General features: G+C 37.4%; 1 protein-coding gene across 3 annotated transcripts in view; it reads left to right on the plus strand.

Annotated features, from left to right (window-relative positions):
* Nucleotides 1-22,668, plus strand: part of PRDM5 (PR/SET domain 5) — a 218,744-nt gene that overhangs the window by 147,259 nt on the left and 48,817 nt on the right. For 2 of the 3 annotated variants that reach the window (XM_003271327.3, XM_003271328.3), the window contains one exon: nt 15,043-15,128. The exons of the other annotated variant lie outside the window; for it this stretch is intronic. In XM_003271327.3, coding sequence (XP_003271375.1) covers nt 15,043-15,128 — 86 coding nt within the window. The remainder of the gene's footprint in view (nt 1-15,042; nt 15,129-22,668) is intronic. 3 annotated transcript variants of the gene reach the window in all.

Here is a 22,668-nt window from a genome sequence, read left to right on the forward strand (position 1 = left end):
CTCCTCAGCACAGCCCACTTCTGATTGCCTGCACCTGTGGCCATCTTCTGTAGTCTGTGGGTCCTCGGTTTTCTTAGGGCCATGCCCATAACTGATACCTTACTTTTTACCATTCAGTGCACTGCCTGGCTTAGAAAGAGAACTTGTGAATGCTTGTTCAATAGAAATAACTTACAAGTGGGTTGTAGTACCTGTATGATAGTAAAAAAGGATGCATGGGTTCAGAGTGAGAAGTTCCAGATTTGAATACAAATTTAGTTGACCATAAAATCATTTTTTCATATACTACTTACAAAAGTCCGTAGCATTCACTTTGAGAAGTGCTGGCATTAAAGAAGAAAATGCTACACTTCCCAATCTATGAGCTGGGCCCACCCACATTTGCTTTCCTTTCCATTTTTTTATCCTGTTGCTTTGTCATGTAATTGGTGGGAAAACAAACTGTATAAAAATGATCATTAATAACATGGTTCAAGATCTAACTCACTAGTGCCCATAAAGTTACAGTGCTTAAATGAGGAAATAAAGAACAACGTGTGGTCGACCAGCACCAAACTTACTGTTTGATTTCAGCTTGGAGTTTCCTAGTTTTTAAAGTTTCTCATTAGAAAGAATGTAGAGGAAATGGGTCCTGACAAATGCCCTATCTGTTTTGTTTGACAAGGGCGAGTCTATGCTACTGGAGCTGGAATAATAACAAACAATTATGTAGTACATTATAGTCTTTTGCAGTTGTGTAGCAAATCTCATCTAGTAGAGATCTGAGGGCTCTCATTGTTTATTATATATAAATACCTTTTTTCAGCTGTATACACTGTACTTTGCTTGTCAGTTTCTCATGACTAGATTCTAAGCTGAAGGACAGGGCAGATCAGACTCACCTCTTTAATCTTTAAATTTGTTGAAAAAGGAACGTTCTCTCAAATATAGTATCTAAATTAATCCTTTCACAGCCATTGAAAGGATTCAGCCATTTCTAGGACCATTCTCATTTTCTAGATGAGGAAGCTCAGATTCAGAGAAGCAAATGACCTATTCACTATCAAGGTAATAAAACACAAGTCTTTTGACTTCAAATTCTGTTAAAGTTATCTCTTTTTTTTCTATATAGCTATTATAATTACCACAAGAATTACAGAAATTCTGTAAGTCCCCCAGTATAAAAGATGAGGAAATGAAAGTCTTATATCATTTTAGTACTATAAAAGTTTTATGCTTTAGAGCCAAATTATGATTTTATTTATTGATTGATCTTTTCACATTGTTTTAGTCTGTTCTCACCCTGCTATTAAAGATATACTCAAGACTGGGTAACTTATAGAGGAAAGAGGTTTAACGGACTCACAGTTCCACATGTCTGGGGAGGCCTCACAATTATGGCAGAAGGCAAAGAAGAAGCAAAGTCACATTTTACATGGTGGCAGGCAACAAAGCATGTGCAGGGGAACTCCCCTTTATAAAGCCATCAGATTTTGTGACATTTGTTCACTATCATAAGAACAGCACAGCAAAGATCACCCTGTGATTCAATTATTTCCCACGGGGTCCCTCCCATGATACATGGGAATTATGGGAGCTACAATTTGAGATTTGGGTGAGGACACAGCCAAACCGTATCACACATTCACTTGTTCATTTTCTCCTAGTCAGCTTTATAGTGAGCAGTAACATGCAGAGGAAATAATGATTAAATTATATTTATTAAATTTCCCTTTTTTTATTTCTAGGAAATGGTTACTGATTGGCAGTTGGACCTTTGAATATACTGCAATGTGATGAGGTTTTTATGGAGTTAGTCTTTTAATCCCATACCAAGTATGCCTGAAGGGGTCAGTTTAATTTTGTTTTTATAGTATTCAAACTGTCCATCAATAATTTGGGAAATCAGATCTCTTTTTTATGATATCAAATAACACTCAGTTTTATGAAGAGGAAATAAGACTCCAGTTTATGGTTTTTTTCCTTCCAATTTGCCAGTTGGTGTTTTTCAACATTTCCTGTCCAGTACAGTGACAGTATTCGTTTATGGAACATTAAAGGCAGTCTCCTTCATACATATCAATTTTTTTAAAAAAAGTGTTTTTGTTAATTGGCTCATGACTCATGGTCATTCTACAAGACAGTGATAAATTAGCTATTGGATTATTACCTCTTAGTTGTGGGAGGAATTTTAGTATTTATGTTTTTATTTTTTGTTGATAGTGTCTAAAATTAAAAAATCCTTCAATTCCTTCATTTTACAATTGATTTTATCCTTCACTACCTTAAATAACCAACTGGTTGTATCCTTGCTTCCCCTTCGTTCCGTTCTGCATCCTCCTTCTCCCCTCTTGTTCCCATTACCACCATTCTGTAGTCAACAAGACTTTGTTTTTTCCATTAACTTTGAAAATGTTATTTTTCATAAATCTTGTATCCACCTTCTAAAGTCCATTCATTCTGCACAGTTTGGTAATTAGAATGAGAATGTGGCAAGTGTGCACAAGGCATCTGCTTTTTTAGAATAAAAAAATAGTTTTCTTGACTTTAGAATAGAAAGGAGTTTCAGAAATCTAGTTCAAGCCTCTTATTTGAACTAATGCCCAGCAAAGTACAATGATTTGCCTAAGGTCATAAAACTTGTATGTGATTCAGCTAGAACTAAACCGAGGCTTAAACTTTTTCCAATATATCACATTGCTGATATTTTTATTTCTTATTCTTTGACATACCTTCTGACCCCTGCTGTTACTCTTGAACATACCATAGAATTACATACACTCCTTTCATCATGTTTGACAATATTTTCTTGTTGATATATCAACCAATTGAAGATAACTTTAACATATAAACTATAGTTTGTTACTTATGGTCAACTGAGAACTTAACTCCAGCTATGGAGAAACTTTCCTACCGTAAAATTAGTATTTGTAATACATTGTTATTTAATGCCACCTTTATATCCAGAGTATTGATTCTGGAGTCAGATTATGGGCTTCAAACTCCATTCACTTTATTTCCTTCTTGAATGAACATTAATGAGTTGGCTAATTTCCTTGAAGCTTAGTTTCCTCATCTCTGATAAATGGAATAATAATAGTCCCAGCCAGGTGCGGTAGCTCACGCCTGTAATCCCAACACTTTGGGAGGCCGAGGCAGGGGATTACCTGAGGTCAGGTGTTCAAAACCAGTTTGGCCAATGTGGTGAAACCCTATCTCTACTAAAAATACAAAAATTAGCTGGGCGTGGTGGTGCACACCTGTAATCCCAGCTACTCATGAGGCTGAGGCAGGAGAATTGCTTGAACCCAGGTGGTGGAGGTTGCAGTGAGCTGAGATTGTGCCATTGCACTCCAGCCTGGGCGACAGAGTGAAACTCTGTCTAAAAAAAAAAAGAAAAAGAAAAGAAAAAAAAGTCCCAACTGCATAGTGTTGTTTTGAGGAACAAATGAAGTTATAAATAACTTTGCATAGTGTCTGCACAATGTAAGCATGTGATACCGTGAGCTATTGCTGCTAACATTGCTGATGTGTTTGTTTCTGTGTTTAGTCACAGGTATTCATACTCCCTTGATACACTGTTTGACCCTCTATTCCCAGTGTCATTATGCTTATCTTTTCATAAACTTTAGCTGCAGAATATAGATCATCTATAGAATGTAGATGAGGGTTTGCTGTCAAACAGGGCTGATTTGGGGTCAGTGAATGTGCATGTACAGTGTGTTGCTGTCATCTTCATTGAAGGGGAATGTTCAGGATTGTGCCTCGCGGGTGGCTCTGTAATTTATCATCTGGCTTCCTATGCTAGAACAACAGAGATGGCACTCTGTGGGTCAGCTGAAATAGTAGAGCACAGTCTCCTGTTGGTTTATAGCTTCTTAGGGTCAGTGAGAGCTGAGGTTAATTCAGCAAGGGAATCCACGGACTGTGACATGAATTCCATCAGTTGTTCATAAATTATGGAAGAAATTCTAGGAACTGCTTTTGGGTTTTTAAAGCTCTGAGCCAGAAGGTTAATTACTTGCCTACAGTTCCAACCAGCTTTCTGTGTTAATAGATACCGGCTGTGTAGGCCCTTCTGTTCTAGGCTTGCTTGCACATTGTTATTTGAATATAGTAATAAATCACTGTCTTAGGAAAGATGTAATTTTTTGGATAAATACCTGTGATCAGCTTAGAAATAAAGAATCAGTATATTATTATTTGATCGTATTTGGATTTTAGCCACTGTTTTTCTTTTTTCTTGAATGCTTTTTTAAAGGAAATAATTTATTCTTTTTAGAATATTTGTCCAACATTATAAAAACAATAGCTTTTAGTAATTATAAGTAATTATAGAGCAATAATAAAATTATTAAAAAATTAGATGATTACTGAATTATAAACACAAATGAAAATGTAGACATTTTAAAACAACATTTTAACACATTTTTAATAAGAATTAGATGACCTCCATACGTTGAGAGAGAACTTATTTTGCTATATTTATTTTCTAAGTGTCTCATTACTAACATTAAACCAAATCAAACATTCTCTTACCTGCAGATAATCCAAAAGTTAACAGAAACATTGAGTAGAATTGACATAGAAATAAATTATTTCCTTAGCATCACACTTCAAAAGCTTCAGGTTTTCCCCAAGAAATGTTTGAATGGAATTTTCTTATAAGCAAAGTCTTGAACTGCATGTTTTTAGATGTCTCAGTGTTATGTTGACACTTCAAATAATTTCTGATCCACAACCACGTCAATGGAATGTACCTTTCCTTCCACTGTTTTTTTTTCCATACTCAGCTCCTACTCAGTTGATTTTGGGTCAATGACAAGTATATCTAACAACTTAAGAGACAGACATTCATTTTGGCTTTCATTAGTAATATGATTTATCTATTTTTTCTTTCTTCAAAATTATCAAAGGCCCTAATTTTTTAATGTAAAAATTATAGTGCTATGTCAAAGTTTGTCATAGGTTGGATTAAGGGGCACAGAGTGAAAAGTGAGGGAGTGACATTTGTCCTGGAATATAATGCTATGAACAATAACCAAATGAATTAATAATATCATCACAGAGACTAATAAGATAGATCATTTAAAATATACTGTCATTTACATAGTTCATATTTTTATCATTTCTTCATTTTTTTAATATACTGGAGTCCTCAAAAATGAATATGGCTTAGGCCACAGTTTACATCAACTGTTTGAACAGCTTTATCTATTGATAAATTATTAGATAATATTAATAGCATACCTCTATTAAACTTGCATCACCAACATTTTTCCTTTAGAAAATAAAATAAGATTTGATTTCCCCTAATTTGTGCTTTCTTCTGCTGTTGCTACCATTTTTCCACCCAAGAATAACTCTCTGTGTTGCTTATCTGCAAATTGGCACTATGCTTCTAGGCTGGGGAAGGTTTTATATCTTCTCTAGTTTTATGGGAGAGAGAATAATTTTATGGGTTTCTTGCTACCCAACGTTACATACTCTTGATACTTCCTCGCTGGCACTATTTCTAGGAAACCTCTTTTTGTGCAGGCAGCTAAGATTTAACTGCTTAGTTACTCCATGACCACGGTTCACCAACTATACTCATAAATATTAGGTTAAATAAAACTTTGGTAGAAATTCCTAAAAATAGAAAACTACTGGGTGAAATGATTAATAATTTTCTCCCAAATTCTGACTCCCTAACAACAAAACCAGATCAATGATTAAGAACACTCTTTCCTTGACTTAAATTGTTCCCTACCATAGCAGTGTGGAACACTCATGGAAGAGTTTTTGTTTGTGGATCGGAACCTTGAAAACTTGGCCAGTGTCTGGATTGTTCAGATCTTTCTGCTGTTTGTGGAACAGTCCCCTTGCTTTTGCCAGCACTCAAATCAAGACCCTTTATTGTCTGTCGTCTTGCTTCCTTAGACAAGTCACATGTAATGGGGGTAATTTGTACTCCTGGTTGGCTGAAGCAAGAGCATCCTGAGTAGGGAATCTTTTACTTTTGCTTCATTAACTCACCTCTTTTCATTCTGCATCTCGTATTCTTTTTTAAAAAAATTTGCATCAGTAAAATTCACTTTTTGTTTCACCCTCAATAAATCCACCCAATCTGGCTTTTTATGATTTCCGACTGAAAAGTTCGTAAGCACGTGGCTCTCCTTTTTTTTTTTTTCCTTCTTCCCAATGAACCCCATGTCCTTTGAGTTGGCATCTCTTCAGAAATGAGGGAGGGATACTGTGACTGTAAGATTCTTAAGGAAAATAATGCATCATTTAAAGAAATACATTTTGAAAAACAGACTCGGGCCAGGCGCGGTGGCTCACGCCTGTAATCCCAGCACTTTGGGAGGCCGAGGCGGGTGGATCACGAGGTCAGGAGATCGAGACCATCCTGGCTAACACGGTGAAACCCCGTCTCTACTAAAAATACAAAAATTAGCCGGGCGTGGTGGTGGGCGCCTGTAGTCCCAACTACTCAGGAGGCTGAGGCAGGAGAATGGCATGAACCCGGGAGGCGGAGCTTGCAGTGAGCCGAGATCGCACCACTGCACTCCAGCCTGGGTGACAGCGAGACTCTGTCTCAAAAAAAAAAAAAGGAAAAACAGACTCCATTTGTTTTGAATCAGGTGATAAAATTGTTTTGGGAAGTAAAGGTTCTCTTATTTGATTTTTACATTTTATTGCCCACTTTCTTACAACTGTAAACTCTGTTAAGCTTTTAAAAATAGAGAGGATCTCTAAAATACTCAAGGAGTAATGTCAAGTTCACGTTTTTGTTGTCCTTCTTTCAAAGATGGTGTCCTTGGGTTTAACTTGTTTAGGTTAAGTGAGATTCCTCAGAATTTGATTAATGGGAGCATTCCAAGAGTAACAAGGTGGGGTTTGGTGAGGTCGGTGGGGTTTCGTGGCTCTTTTTGCTGCAGGGAAAAAAACTATTTCAATTACAGAAAGATGCCAAGAATGAACTTGAGCTACTCCTATTTGTCAGTGTAACATTTCACTTCTCTCTATGGTGTACTTCTAATTTATTAGATACTCCATAAATTGAAGGGATTGGAATGGTGGGATTGGAAAAGTAATTGGGTGGTGCTTTCACAATTAGATTTTTGGTTTAATTTTCATCTAGAATGATTCAGTTTGCTGTTTTGTAACCATTTCCTAGTCTACAAAAACAAAATAAGCCAGTCCCCTGATATTCATGGAAAAAAATGTAAAGTTCTTCTAAAGAATTCCCATATAATACATATATTTTAAAGTTCAACCATGTGGAACGATCTCAGGTATTTTTCACGAAACATACACTTTTGAGGTTTGCTTTTTCACTTGAAAGTGTTGCCATCTCTAAAAGTGATTTTTGTTAGAAAACTCAAAGTAAGAAGTAAAGCTATGGTTCCAAAATCTTTAAACATTATTTAATTTGGATTCACTGAAAATAAATGAGTTTGACTTTATTCCATTTTAAATTACATTTTCTGTGTGTACATCTTTTCATATTTTCAAGGAATTATGAGTTCTTTGAAATCTACATTGGTTTTCGAAATATATTAAATGACAAGTTAACATTATTAAAGTGCTTTTGGAAAATGGTCTTTTTATATTAATCCAGATAATTAAATATATATATATATATTACATATTAAGCTTTGCTGCTTGTTTCTAAAATGTTTCAAAGCATAGGGCACATTGGCTGTACACTTTTAAAAAAAATTTAAAATACATACATGACACATAATTTATCATCTTCACAATGTTGCATTTTTTAATCTTCAAGTTTGATCATGGTCATTATTAACATATTAATTCAGTGTATTTAGTAGCATGAACAAAAATTTGATTTCTGTGCCTCTGCTAGAGTGGTCAGGTTCACTTCTTAAATTAAATCCATGTTCTAATTTAAGATTATCAAGACTGAAGTGATTTACAAGGTTTTTCTTTATTAATTTCATGTATTGTAAACATAGAGTTTTTCGAAAGGATTTGTGTCAAGATGTTGAATATTGAGGTGGTTACATAGTAGTAGATGGATATTCAGTGATGTGGCTTTAGGATCATTTAATCAGTAAGATTCATGTTATCCTAAACTGCCTTCACAAATTTTCTTAAGATGCTCTTTTAATATCAGTATGTTAATCCTTTGGTGAGGGCTAGAATTCTTCTGATATCTTTAATTAAAATTATATTCCATCTATATGGAACATCTATATGGTAACATGTATAAATTTTAATCTGAAAGGCGTATATTAAACTAGGATTTGATTTTTTTCCTATTGTTATTAGCCATACTTGCTAGTGGGTGGTTGTCATCATAATACATTTTCTTTGTCAAAGGCTCAAGGTAGCTTGTTGGGGCCAGGCTGGGCTCAAGTCAAGTAAAGTGTTCCATGTGGCATCCAGATGTTCCCTTTCATTACTACTAGCTGCCTTTGGAAGGCTAGCTCCAATTTTCTAGAGCTGTTTTCTGAATATCCCCCACACACATTTCAAATAATGTAGCTTCTAAGCTACTTCCATCTTGGGTGTTCCAGCAGTGAGAATTTGGATACACGTACTTCAAGCCGAGTAAGTTAAAGTACCTCCAATTCATAGATGAAGAGCTACAAGAAGTCTGCCTGAATGATGTTAAATTGGCATTAAGGAACTACATTTATTCAGTTATTTTGCCTTCGCTAATGACTTTAGCTAAGTCCTTCACCTGCCCACTTCTCCAGCCCAGGGATCTTTCTTAAACCTATATCCTTGTTTTGTATAATTTATCAGCATCTGAAATTATCTTATGTATTTTCTTTAACTTTTTCTTGTCTTTCTCATTACACTAGTAAAATTGAAGAGACAGTGATTTTGTGAAACTATTTGCAACTGCATTCTCAAAGCCCAGGACAGTAACTAGAAGATGGTATGTGCTAAAAAGAAAAAAAAAAAAAAGTCTATTTAATGAATGAATACATTGGCTTCATGGAGTATCCACTTTGTGGCACCTTTAAAAATCAACCAAAATCAACTTTTTATAGTTACCATCATGCTTCTGTTTGTTCCCTGATGTGTTGTTCAAAGAAAACACTGTGGCTTTCAGTGTTATTCAGTGTCAGCACATAATTTAAAGAAACAGATGCAAAGAACTCATCTATTTTCCTTTAGTTAAATGAAAAATATTTTGTTCTTATGTATACATGTAAATATTATTATTTATGCTGCTGTGCTCACTAAATCTATTTTATTGATCTAATACCTAAATCTCATAGGATAGTATGTCATATTTACCAGTATTATATTTCCCTTCTAAACGTTGAAAATGACTACCTGTATGTAGTTCTCAAGACACAGCTTATTATTATGTTAGTATTTGGATTCACTTGGGAACTGCTTTAAAACATAGCACACATTCCTAACCTGCCCCCTACTTTTTCTTGATGAGCATTGATAACCAAAAGAATGCTGGAATCTACCAGCCAGAAAGATCTGGTTAATGTTAACTGTTATTGTCAGAAGCAGAGTTTTTGTCATTAACTTTAGAAAGTCTAACCCAATTTACACAAAATGCTAGCCATATTACTAATTTATGTGATGGCATGAGGTTAAGAGTGGGTTCAAACTCGGCCTCCACTATATAAGAAGCTATGTCATCTTGAGAAAATTACTTATCCTTTCTGTGCCTTACTTTCCTGATTTGTAAACTAGGAATATGAATACTTAGATTATAATATTGTTGCAAGAATTAAAATTGCTAATGTGTGTTAAGCATTCTGAACTGTAGAACAGAACCTAATAGTAGACTCCATATATTTTAGCCATTCTTATTTTTCCATTTAGATTTGTTTTTAGCTACTTTTTTGGCTAATTTTCAGATTAATTAATTTACATGTTAGAATTTGAATACTGTGACTAGCCTAAGCAAAATAAAGATAGTGTCTAAATATACCTGAGATATTAAAACATAGTAGGTATTTGAAGTTGGATCACATTGTACATCAGAGCCCATGTACTGACTGTGACCTGTGTTCTTAGAGTTGACTAAAATTGAAGATAAGTTTTTGTTCTCCACAGGATCATTTTATGTGTAGGTGAAAATATTTCCTAGAAACATTCTTCACAGTAATTTGAAATAATGAAGGCAAATATCATATGCATAATGTGAAGAAAACCTAAGAATAACAATTTATCTTTAATATGCAAATTAGGAAAATGACTTTAGTAGTTATTAACATGTTGACTGTACAGGTAGCCTTCAGGTACCAATTGTGTGGGACAGCAGATAGCTTTGTCCTTGGAGTCCAAAAGAGAGAGGCAGGATTGCCCTAAACATCCTCCAACCAAGAGGGTAAAAGTTTAATGTAGAGTCTAAGCTGATTTGCAAACTACGCATTATAGTTTTCAAATAAATTGCTTATAAAAGCCATTTACATGGTGATGCACTTTAAAGCTGGAGTTCTATTCTAGGATAGAATGAAGGAATGGAGTTGAACTTACCCAAGTTTCCCAGATATATCAGCTCAGTGTTGGCGGGTGGCATGGGGTAGAAATACCAATCATCTAGAGGTGCTCTGAGTGATTTATGTAGACCTCATGGGCAACATGTGTAGATATCAGTGATAAGAGTAATTGCCACCGTTAAGAGTAGGGTGACTGGGTCAGGCGTGGTGGCTCACGCCTGTAATCCCAGCACTTTGGGAGGCTGAGGCGGGCGGATCACGAGGTCAGGAGATCAAGACTATCCTGGCTAACACGGTGAAACCCCATCTCTACTAAAAATACAAAAACTTAGCCAGGCGTGGTGGCGGGCACCTGTAGTCCCAGCTACTTGGGGGGCTGAGGCAGGAGAGTGGCGTGAACCTGGGAGGCGGGGCTTGCAGTGAGCCGAGATCGCACCACTGCACTCCAGCCTGGGCAACAGAGCGAGACTCCATGTCAAAAACAAAAAAAAAAGAGTAGGATGACTGTTAATTTGTTAGGCCTGTTGTAACAAGGTGTCACAAACTGAGTGGCTTAAACAATAAAACTGTGTCACCTCTCAATTCTGGAGGCTGTAAGTCTGAGATCAAGGCACTTGCATGGCCATGCTCCCTGTGAAGGTGCTAGGGAAGGATCTGCTCCAGGCCTCTCTCCTGGCTTCTGATAGTTCTTGGCTTGTGGCGGCATAATTCCAATCTTCACCTGACATTCTCCCTGTGTGTCTCTGTCTTCACAAGGCCATCTTTTTATGAGGACATCAATCATATTTGATTAGGGGCCCAGACTACTCCAGTAATGTTTGCAACAACCCAGTTCCCAAGTAAGGCCACATTATGAGGTACTGGGGTTTAGGATTTAAACATATGAATTTGGTATGGGAGGGCACAATTCCATTCATAACAAGTGACCATGTATCTATTGTCCCAATTGAGACACTTGTGAGAGTGAAAGGGAGTAATATTGTATTAGGGTTCTCCAGAGAAAATGAACCAATAGCATATGTATAGATATATTATATATGAGGAGCTTGATTATGGGAATTGGCTTACGCAGTTATGGAGGCCAAGAAGTTCCATGATGTACCATTTGCAAGGGACCAAGGAAAGCCAGAGGTGTAATATAGCCTGAGTTTGAACTTCTGCAAACCAGGTGAGCCAATGATGTAACTCAGTCCAAGAGCAAAGGCCTGAAAACCAGGAGCAGTGGTTTGTTGATGTAGATACTGGAGTATGAAGGCCAGAGAACTGGGAGCTTCCATATCCAAGGGCAGAAGATGGATGTCATGTCAGATCAAGGAGAGAGTTGGAGGGAGGGAGGGAAGGAGGAAGGTAGAGAGAGAGGAAGAAGGAGAAGGAGAAAAGAAGAGAAGAGAAAAGAGAAAGAAGAAGAAGGAGGAGGAGGAAGAGGAGGAGAGAAAGAGAATTAATTAATTCACTGTTCCTCCATCTTTTTGTTCTATCTGGGAGAAGAAGAAGAAGAAAGAAGAGAAAGAAGAGGGAGAAGAAGAAGAAAGAAGCAGAAAGAAGAGAAAGACGGAGAAGAAAAGAGAAAAGAAAGAAGAAGGAGGAGGAGGAGGAGGAGAGAAAGAGAGAGAATTAATTAATTCACTGTTCCTCCATCTTTTTGTTCTATCCGGGTCCTCAATGGATTGGATGATGCCTGCCCACATTGGGTGAGGGTGGATCGTCTTTACACAGTCTACTAATTCAAATGCTCATCTCTTCTGGACACACCCTCACAGACCCAGAAATAATGTTTTACCAGCTACCTGGCCACATCCCTTAACCTAGTCAAGTTGACGTGTAAAATTAACCAGCTATTACTATATTGTTCTAGGATTACAGACATAAACTGAGACTACTTTAGATGAATCTGGATATATGGTCACTGCACTCATAGCATAGGTATAATTTATCCAGTTTTTCAAAGGTTCAGTGGCATTGCATGACCTTGTCAGAGTTACAGCTGGATGGAGGATGAGCAGTATTCAAACCCAGGACAATCACATTCCAAAAAAAGTATTAAAAAAGCTATGTCTTAAAATAAGTTAGCCTTTTTAAGTCTGTGGACAGAATTCCTGTATTATGACAGTAGGTAAAATTGGAAATGGATTTGTTATGTTCCCTTCTTTAAAATTCCTTACTAGTCTTTAACTATATATTTCTTTCTTTACTTGATGGATTTTGGCTATTATGAAAGGAAATAGTAACCTGTTGTATTATATTAGGATTAACATATAATTATTTACCTGATAACTGCAAATCTTTTGTTTTTGTTTGCTGGACTCTGTTGGTATTTGGAGAACAAAACCAAACGTAAAGCTATGTGATACAAAGAGAATAGCTATGAATATTAAATTATCTTAGGCTTGCTAGAAAAATAATTTTACGTAAGTGTAAAATCACACGTTGCTATTCTTATCATGCTTTATCCCTAATATAGATTTGATATGTTGATGGATTTCATTGTTAATAAATAATAAGGAAACATTTTAGCCTTGTTTATTATCTATCGCTAAAGTAAAATAAACTTTGAAAATCTAAAAAATGACTTTTTGTACTTTATGAAGAAGAAAATGAAAAAATTATCTGGAATTGTGTGATGCAGGAGCTAACACCATTTAGCAGTCACATTCTGCCATGTTTTCTTCCTGTCCTTTTCCTTTGTGGTTCAAGGTTAATGATTAAGATCTCAGTAAATGATAGCTCCTGCTGTACTCCTACTATTGCTGCTGATACTGTTACTGCTATTACTATAATGTTCACTTTTTATCATCATCCTGAAATAGAAAAATTCTAGATATATCAGAGAAGTGAAATCATTATGACTTAGAGTCTGGACGGAGGGAGAAGTGAGTAAAAAAGTGGGGGGTTATCTTGGATGGCTCCCAAGTTTTTTATTTGCTAACTAGGTGAATGTGGTACAACTAATCAAGAGAGGATATATAGCATGCACAAGACCAAAGGATAAATACCACAAATTCAAAACAATGCACACTGATTTAAGCTGTTTGTGAGATACCCAAAGGAGGGTACCTGTTAGACATATGTGTACCTGGAGATTGGGACTCAATAGAGATCTGGAATTCTGATAAGCATGTATTATCAACTCAGGGTTAAAATAAGATGATATTTTCCTAGATGTTACCAAGACTTTGTCCTACTGACTTTGAAAAGCCACACCTTCCCAGAGTCATGAAGATCCTAAGGTCAATAATTCTAGGTCAGCTTACCTAGTGCAAAGGTTGATTTTGTCTCAGAGAAGTTGTTAAGTCTGGATAGCTCATTGTGATTGTTGTTTTTAGTTTATTGCTACTTTGGGTGTTTGTCACCATTTTACAGTGCCTGGTCCAAAGGGAGAATCCTGGGTGCTCCTCCCCAAGGAGGAGAGGCTGGAAAATGCCACTTGGCAGGGGACACCGCTGCAGGTGCTTCCATGTGATGTCACTGCTGGAAACAAAGTTCGGGAGAACAGTGCAAGGCCATTGTGCGATGGGGCCAGCCTTAAGACCCAGGAATGTAACTGTCCATTTCATGAAGCGGTGTCAGGGACAGGGGAGAGGTCAAGGAAGGCCTTGTTGAAGAGTGATCACTGGATCAAGCAACAAGGGGCATTGTTGACCCCATAAGAGAGTTGACTGGGATAATGCACATGATATCCAGATTGAATTAAGATCAGAACCAAATGGAACATGAGAGAGTAGAAGAACATACACTGCTAGTCAGAAGGCCTGGCTCTGAAGGGAAGACAGAAGTTTTACATTAGCTGAAGGAAAATATTTTATTGTATTGATCTTTGATTGCAGCCAGGGTCTAGCATCCTGCTGTGTAAGTACATCGTTAAATGAAAGAATAAATCAATTAGTGATTCTGAGCTACTGTCCATCCTAAGTAATTTGGCTTTGACAAGAGGGCATCTTCAGATCCCTTTTGGAGGTTAAATTTTGTCACAGTTTTGTCATTTCACAGTAGAATTTTTTTAAAAAAATGTGCTGTGTGTACGTGTGCTTGTCTTGAAAAACATCTTGGCTATTTTCAAAATTATAGCCTCTAGGTGAGAGGTATTTGATTATATCAGAAAGTATGGATTAATTATTATTTAGTTTAACTACCAATGGTCCTTTTGAACATATACCAATTTTATGAAATTCTTTTGAAACTCACAGCCTTAACTGAGTCAAATTCATTTATATGAAACAAAAAATAAAACAAAACAAGGTGTCAATGAATCAGTTAAATAATTCCCCTTTAAAGAGTAGTACAGTGACAGAGCAAATTGATTAACATAAAATATTTTTAACAAATTCTTAAAATGAGGAGATTTAATTTGGGCTCAAGTATTAAAAGGAATATGCAGCAAATAGGCTACTAGCAAATGTTTATTTTTGAGTATTGGAAGTGCTCTGGGCTCAGTGCCCTCTCCACAGGAGAGGAGGCCACAGTCCACTGCTATCCTGCATGGCCCATGCTTGGGTCTGTCCTGCTGTGCCTGGAGCCACTTCTTGAAGTAGCACAGGGCATATGTGGTGGCCAGGATCTGAGTGTGTGAGAAGTGATAGCGCAGTACTGGTTCTGCTACTTCACGTTTTTCTGACTCGGAGGCTTCCTTTATTTGTAGGTGAGCGTCCCTATCAATGTCCTTACTGTGAAAAAGGATTCAGTAAAAATGATGGACTGAAGATGCACATTCGTACTCACACCAGGGTAAGATTATATTCTGTTTCATTAATATTGATCATGAAAACCATACTTATTTTTAAAGAAATATATTTAACTTTATATTACAAAATAAAGGCAATACACTGGAAGTTATATGTTTATGATAGACATTTAAGGATAATTTTTTAAAAAGATAAAACAATGAGAAAAAAAGAAGAAAAAACACAAATTGAAACCTCAAAAAAGTTTTTATTCTTTGAATCAGGAATCAGTTTTCAGGAGTTACAAATGATGAACTGCAAGATAAATAGATTTTTTAACATTTTAATACTATAATATTTAAAGGTTTTTCTTGCAGAATATTCACCAGTTATAGGAACATTTTTTAATAGAGTCTGCAAGTTTGTCAGCATTTGGCCATTAAGTAATACTGATGAGCAAGTATATTTGCAAGAAAGACATTGCAGATAAATTACCAGGACAGGTGGAAAATAAGGAAGTGTAGCTCAATGCTTCACAGGGCATGCCTAGTGCTGTGGCTTATTCTTCCCAGGGTGCCCTTTGTTCCTTTGCTGTCAACACTCTCACTGGACTATTGTCATTCTGTTATCTATGCCTTTTCAAGACTCAAGCATCTGTTTCACATGCTTTTAAAAATATGTAAGCAGCTTACTCACCATCATCCACCATTTCATAGCTCACTATTTGATTTAAGGCACGATTAGACACTTTAAATGAACTTTCCACATGGAAATTTTGTATTGTTTTAAATAGCTATTGTTGATTTTGCTCTATACAACTTTTCACTGCATTATCTTTCACAGTTTCTTTTCAGTTTGGCCTTTTAAAGTGCATATGGTCTATATGTAAATGATATATTTTTTTTCAAATTTTGTGAGACTTACCTAATCCCCTTTAGAACAATTCTAATATAAACCTCTCCTGGATTTTACTTTTTACCTTAGCTATAAAATAAAAATTTTAGAGAAAACACATAATAATAATATTCTCCCTGGTATAATAATACTGTAGCCCTCCACTTCAGTTCTGCAGCACATAAAAGCTATCCTCTGTGGTCCCCTTAAGAAAATGCTCTTTTTGTCTTTGTGGTGAAGAGAGGGAGCTTCTCCACTCATTAAAACAAATCTATAGCAGGTTTCTCATTCTAGTTTGTAGTATCATATTCATATTATGTGAATATTAGGAATTGGAGTACTTCCTAGATATAAAAGTACTTCATAAACCATAAAGGATTAGACAGATATTCCTGTTTATAATAGCATGATTTAAATGTACGATATCCAAAACATTTCACAATGAGTATTATGAAAGAGGTTTAAATTAGCTTTAGATTAGGAGGTTATTTTACATGTGAGCAGTTGTCACAGATGTGTCAATAATGTATCTATTTAAAAGATGCTGACAGAAAGGCAAAGGGGCCCTGGTTCCTCTTAACAGAAGCCAGTGATATAGACAGAAGTTTACATATGATGTTGTTTTACCTGATTACTGAAGATAGACATAATTACAACACAGAAGAAGTTGTTTAAATCACTGCAGGAAAAAATGTCTTTTGGGTTTTCTCAAGAAGGTAAGACATTTCCAATTCAATTAATTTGTTTTTTACTTCATTTTAATATAAAGTTATTAATGAGAGTAATACAGATAGTTAAGACGAATAAAAATAAACACAAAAATCACTAATTACACGCCAGTAGTCTTTTAGGCCTTCACATTTATTAATTCATTTAAGCTTCACAGCAACTCTATGAGGTAGCTGTTATGATTTCTTTTTGAAAAACAAGAAACTGAGGCACAAACAAGTAAGTGGCAGAGTTGAGATTTGAACCTAGGGAGACTGGCTACAGAGACCATTTGCAATTTTTTGCCTATTATTTAATTGAATATTTTCTCATTCCACTGTTTCATATATTTTCTGGTATATTTTGACACTAAACAAATTACAGTAATGACCCCAAATTTAAAAGTCCCATATTCTTTTGAATTTTTGAACCTCGATTTAAGGATCCCAACACTGTCTCCAAAGTATTCAGCTGCAGATGGTCCCTTGTCAGAAGTTTTCTGACATTAACTGCACAAAAAGAAAACAAATTTTAGGCTTTGACTAAGGGAACTCAAGAGAATTTATAGACCAGAAGCACCCAGGATTTTAGGCAGGATCTCCCACAATGAGTAGAAGATCCAAGGAACAGGGTAAATATGCATAAGCCTTTTGGGTTTTACCTCAAACTCTTTTTTAATTTTCCTTTTTCACGCTTTCTTTTTTTTAAATATTTTACCCAGACAGTTTTATTTTGAAAATCCTGTTTCCTAAGCATTGATTAAATACAGATCATCTTTGCATATTAGTTCACATTTTCAAAAGCCTACTAAGGTTAGCAGCTAGTATAATCAAACTATTATTCAAACTCAAAAGGGATTAAAAAAATGTTCTAGAGGAACAACCTCTGCAAGGTCATATTTTCCCAGCATTATTTGCATTTTGTAAGACTCCATTCAAAAGAGATAATATTACATTTGGGCCATAGCACATTTCACTTTCAATTTTGCATTCACATTACATAAGCATTTAGATAGCTCTAATTCCCAGACATTTTTGGTCCTATTTTAAAAGTTTTTAATTCCATTTTAACAACAACAGAAAAAAATTAAGCTATCTAATTCATTAAGGTACATCTTTAGGAAGTTTTGGTGAGACAACCCAAGATGCTGTGTCAGGCGTGTACCCCCAGGTTTGCATTCTGTGGTGACTGCATGAAAGCCTTCTAGAAGGAACACAAAGCCATTTACTCTGTGGTTATTGTCTATAGGGTGCAGTAAGAGCCCCAGATGTGGGAGATAATTTTGCCAAAACCCAATTAATCATTAACCTTTCATGAAGAGACCAGAGTTTGAGGTGAAGGCTGGTGATTTTATTTCCTTCAGTATATTCTCTTTATATATGGTTTTCAGCTTCTGGCTATGTTGTTCCTAGTTGTGCTTTTCATTGTATTTTTGCAGCTTAGATCTGTAGTCTGCTATCTTTAGTTAAATTTCAGACAATTGCTGGCCATTTTTGTTTTCAAATTTGTTTTGTTCCTTTCTTTCTGTCTTCTTATGGGACACCAGTTGCACATGTTAGACTATTTGATATTGTTCCAGAGCTCTTGAGTACCCTATTCTCTTTTTGTTCCATTTGCATTTTAAAAAAACTCAGTGGTTTTCTCTGTGTTTCTAATTTCTATTGATATTTTCAATTTCATTGATTTTTCTACCTCTGTTGTGCTCAGTCTGCCTATTGAAGGAGTGCATTTTTGATATTATGTTTTTCATCTCTAGCATTTTCACTTGGATTTTTAAAAATAGTTTCCATAAGTCCTGGCACAGTGGCTCATTCATGTATTTCCAGCACTTTGGGAGGCTGAGGTGGGAGGATTGCTTGAGGCCAGGAGTTTGAGGCTACAGTGAGCTATGATTGTGCCACTGCACTTCAGCCTAAATGACAGGGTAAGACCCTGTAAGACTCAGTTCAAAAAAGATACTATTACATTTGGGCCATAACACATTTCAGTTTCAAATTTGCATTTAAAAATAGATAAATAAATAAGAAAATAAATAGTTTCTATATTTCTGTTGAAATTGCCCATTTGTTCATCTGTGTGGCACACCTTTTTCACTAGATTCTTTGACATACTAATTGTAATTATTTTAAATTCTTTCTTCGGTATTTCCACCATCAGGGCCATCTGTGGATCTCATTGTTTTGACTATTCTATCTCTTGATAATGAGTGGGAAGGTTGCAGGAGTTTGCTTTTCAAGTGTAACATAGTTTTTGATTGAATGTCTGTGTGTGTGTGTGTGTGTGTGTGTGTAAAAGAAACTAAGTCTCTAATTGGAGACTCAAGTAAATACTGCTTATGCCTGGAAATAGGTATACTTCTTCTGCTAGGCCATTAATATGAGTGAGGGCTTAAGTCAGTCTGGTCAGTAGCTAAGCTAGGTTTGGAGTTTGTTGTTGCTGTGGTCACCACAGGCTATAAGCTTCTCCAGGGGGTGGGCTGCTGCTGCTGTATTCCTCATGCAAGGCCTAGAGGCTCAGCAGGCTTTTCTTAAGGATCCTTCCTCACCATCAGGTTTTGGCAGATCCTGTGTACCTTTGCCACAGAACATGTTTCTCTCTCTCTGCCTTTGTCCCTCCACTGGCAGTAGCCTGCTGGTGCTTGTTACGAGGCACAAGACTTAAGCAGGCCAGAGGGCTTTCCTGGGGCCCCTGCTCTAGCATTAGTTGGGCAGGTGCTCTGCACTTGAGTCTCAGGATTGTGGCTTTGTCAGCATTTCTGCCTCTACCCTGGTGCTAGTTGGCCCCTGCCTCTGACTCCACTCAGGGTCAGCTGCAGTGTCCTAACCACTAGCTACATGTGGCTATCAAAATTTAGATTTTAATGAAATCCAATTAAGTGCAATTAAAAATTTACTTTTTCAGTCACATTAGCCACTTTTCAGGTGCTCTATAGGCACATATGTCTGGTGACTACTGTATTCTGCAGCACAGATATAGGATATTATGGTCACCACAGAAAGCTCTATTGGACAGCACAGACTTAGAGGGTGGATGGTTTCCTGGCCCTACCGGCTGTGGCAGGTGAGCTCCACCTCGTATCTTTAGAGTAGAAAGTTTGGGGCATGAGAAGGAGGTTTGGGGCACAAGAAAGACGTTTGGGGCATGAGAAAGAGGTTTCTTCCCCTCTTCCCGCAGCAGCAGACCTCTTCTGTGGATCACTGGGGTTCTTGGGCAAGAGCAGGTTTTCTGCCCCTCCCCTTGGTGTCAGTGCAGGATATGTAGGCAGGTTCTGTCTCTCTCCAGAGGCCACGGGTCATTGCCTGGACCAGAGCACCTGAGAGTTTCATGTTCCACCCCCAGCAGCTGGTAGCTTTTGCCTCCTGTCAAAGCAGAGTAACATCTGGGACGTGGCAGATGTCTCCCTCCTCACTCAGAGGCAGAAGGCTTTTGTTTCCTGTGTGAGGCAGGTCTGTGGCCTGGGTGGTTTGTGCTGCTCCCCGGCAGCCGCTGCTCATCACCGTGTATTCACGCAGCACAGGGACAGAAAGCAGATGGGTTCCTTGAAGTACTTCTACTCCACCCTCAGACCTTGTCTGTGCCACCTGGGCGCTCTCTAAGGTATCCTGCCCTGCCTCTAATCTTTCTTACAAACCCTGATGGAGCCAGTGGAAAAGAGATGAGTGGCTGTGGACTTTCCATGTGCCAGGGCCCCCAGGTTCTAACCTAAATGCTAGTCCACAATCCTTAAGGAATCAACCATCACTTGTTTTCCTCCTACCCATTTTGTGACGGTTCTCTCTTCCTCTGACAAAGGTGAGACTATTCTGTGTTCCGTTTTTTTTTTTTTTTTGACATTTAGTTCATCTGATTGTCTTGTGACCTTAGCTCATAAAATGTTTCATGACCTTAGGCTTAAAAGAATGACTGTAAATTTTTCAGCTTTTTGTCATTATTAAGTTGGGGGTGATGTTCTTTGTGGCTTTCCACATCCTATGAGCAGTGATATATTTTTAACTGTGTAGGATTTTTGAGGATAACTTTTCCCACTTAATTCTAGATTAATTTCCTGCCCAGGAGCTGATAAAAACGCAGAACTCCTTACATTCTATGTCCAGTTAGCTCTTCCATTCAGTCAGGGAAGCACCCCTATTTAGAGGCTGTATGTGAACTTAGGCCATTTTGCTATGGTTTCTCTAAAGGGGCTCTGTTTCCTAGGATGCAGTCAGACCCTGGCGGCCTCAGGCAAGCCTCAGCAAACTTGCCCTCAGGGCACTGGCATTTGGAGCCATTTCTCATCCCTTTCTAGATCTACCTTTTCCCGTCCCATTCATGGTCTTTGTTCTTTGCTTGCATGGTGGAGGAGAGAGCTATTTGGAGGGAGCAGGTCCTCTTTTGGGGAATGTATATTTTTTTTTGAGAGAGGGTCTTGCTCTGCTGCCCAGACTGGAGTATAGTGGTGCAATCATAGTGTACTGCAACCTTGAACTCCTGGGTTCAGTGGTCCTGTAGTCTCAGCCTCCTGAGTAGCTGAGACTACAGGCATGCACCACCATGCCTGGCTAAGTTTTTAAATTTTTGTGGAGACAGAATCTTGCCATCTTGCCCAGCCTGGTCTTAAGCTCCTAGGCTTAGGTGATCTTTTGGTCTCAGCCTCCCAAAGTGTTGGGATTATAGGTGAGAAATACCATGCCTGGCCAAGATTATCTTAGTTTTCACACTGTAGCTTTAAACCAAGGTTTGGTTTAAAGATTTGAATTTTTCCAAGGCCTTGGGCCTTAGGGGTACCCCAGGTATGCTGCCAGACCTTTCCCTTCTTATCTCTGTTGTCTTTGTCTCAAAGGTCTGCTTTACCACGCCAAACTACATTGAGGTAGAGAAATGCCAGTTGCTGAACTCTTTGTGTGCAGTGCCTCAAATCCATTTTAGTCTTAGGAACTATGGATCATCTGGAAATTATAGAGCTTATGTTTTTATTGCATTAGACACATTGAGCCAAAACACTCAGTGAGTTAGGACACAAGCTCGTAAATACCCATTTTATAAACATTAGGTTCAAAAGAAATTGTTGTTTGTAACTGTTTACCATAGAAAACTTCATGTCTTGTATAACCACTTTTGATTTCAACATGGAAGGCACCTGGACCAATTAGAAAGTTATTTCAGAAACTCTGCCTTTTGAACACCATTTCGAAAACCCAATTAGCTTATACAAGTTTCAAGTTTCTAAGATCGCAGTTCTCGCCAGCCTTGTTTGCAGAAACAGCCGAATTCGTTCGTACGAAATTAAAATGGAATTGCCAGTGGTTACAAGTAACAGCAAGTCTGTTATATTGTTTTATATTTTATTAATTTTCTTTCATGAACTTTCTTATCTCTGATCTGCAGGTTGTTCAGATTGTAGGTCTGGGTTTAACAGACCTGTGCTTTTTGCACTTTGTCTTGACACCATGCAGTGAGACCATGAGTCTCTGAGTCCAAACGAGGGTGGGTATCTCAGAGTTCCTAGGTATCAGACACTTTTGAATTTATCTAGAGGCTTTGGGTGGTCTATTGATGTAGGATTTGAAAATTATCCCCCCAAAATTTTGACCAGTACATCAAGCTGATGAACCATGTGAGTGAGTGTAAGCATGATGTTGAAGGAAAAAGAAAAGGGTTCATTCTATGTGAATTAAGATGTTAAGGCAGGAGGAGTGAGGACTGCTGTGTGCTAAAGGGAGGAAAAGGCAAGAAGAATTTTCCTAGCTCCAGGAGCATAGTATAGAGGATATGCAGCCTTGGTTGAGAACAGAAAGGAGTCTTTTAAGGGTGAGAATCAGCTTGAAATCCTCATGGACACATTAGGAGGCATGCATAAGAAGCTTAGGAAACAGATACAAAAGCAAGTTGGTTGAATCGGATTGGGTGGGCTGGTGTATTCCAGGAATAGACATAGAGGGTGATATTTGAGTTGTGTTTGAAGGAGTATGGTAGAGGGCAGGCCAGAAAAAAACGTGACTGCATAAGCAAAGTGCACACCTACA

Source organism: Nomascus leucogenys, chromosome 7b (assembly GCF_006542625.1).
Source record: "Nomascus leucogenys isolate Asia chromosome 7b, Asia_NLE_v1, whole genome shotgun sequence".
Lineage (NCBI taxonomy): Eukaryota > Metazoa > Chordata > Mammalia > Primates > Hylobatidae > Nomascus > Nomascus leucogenys.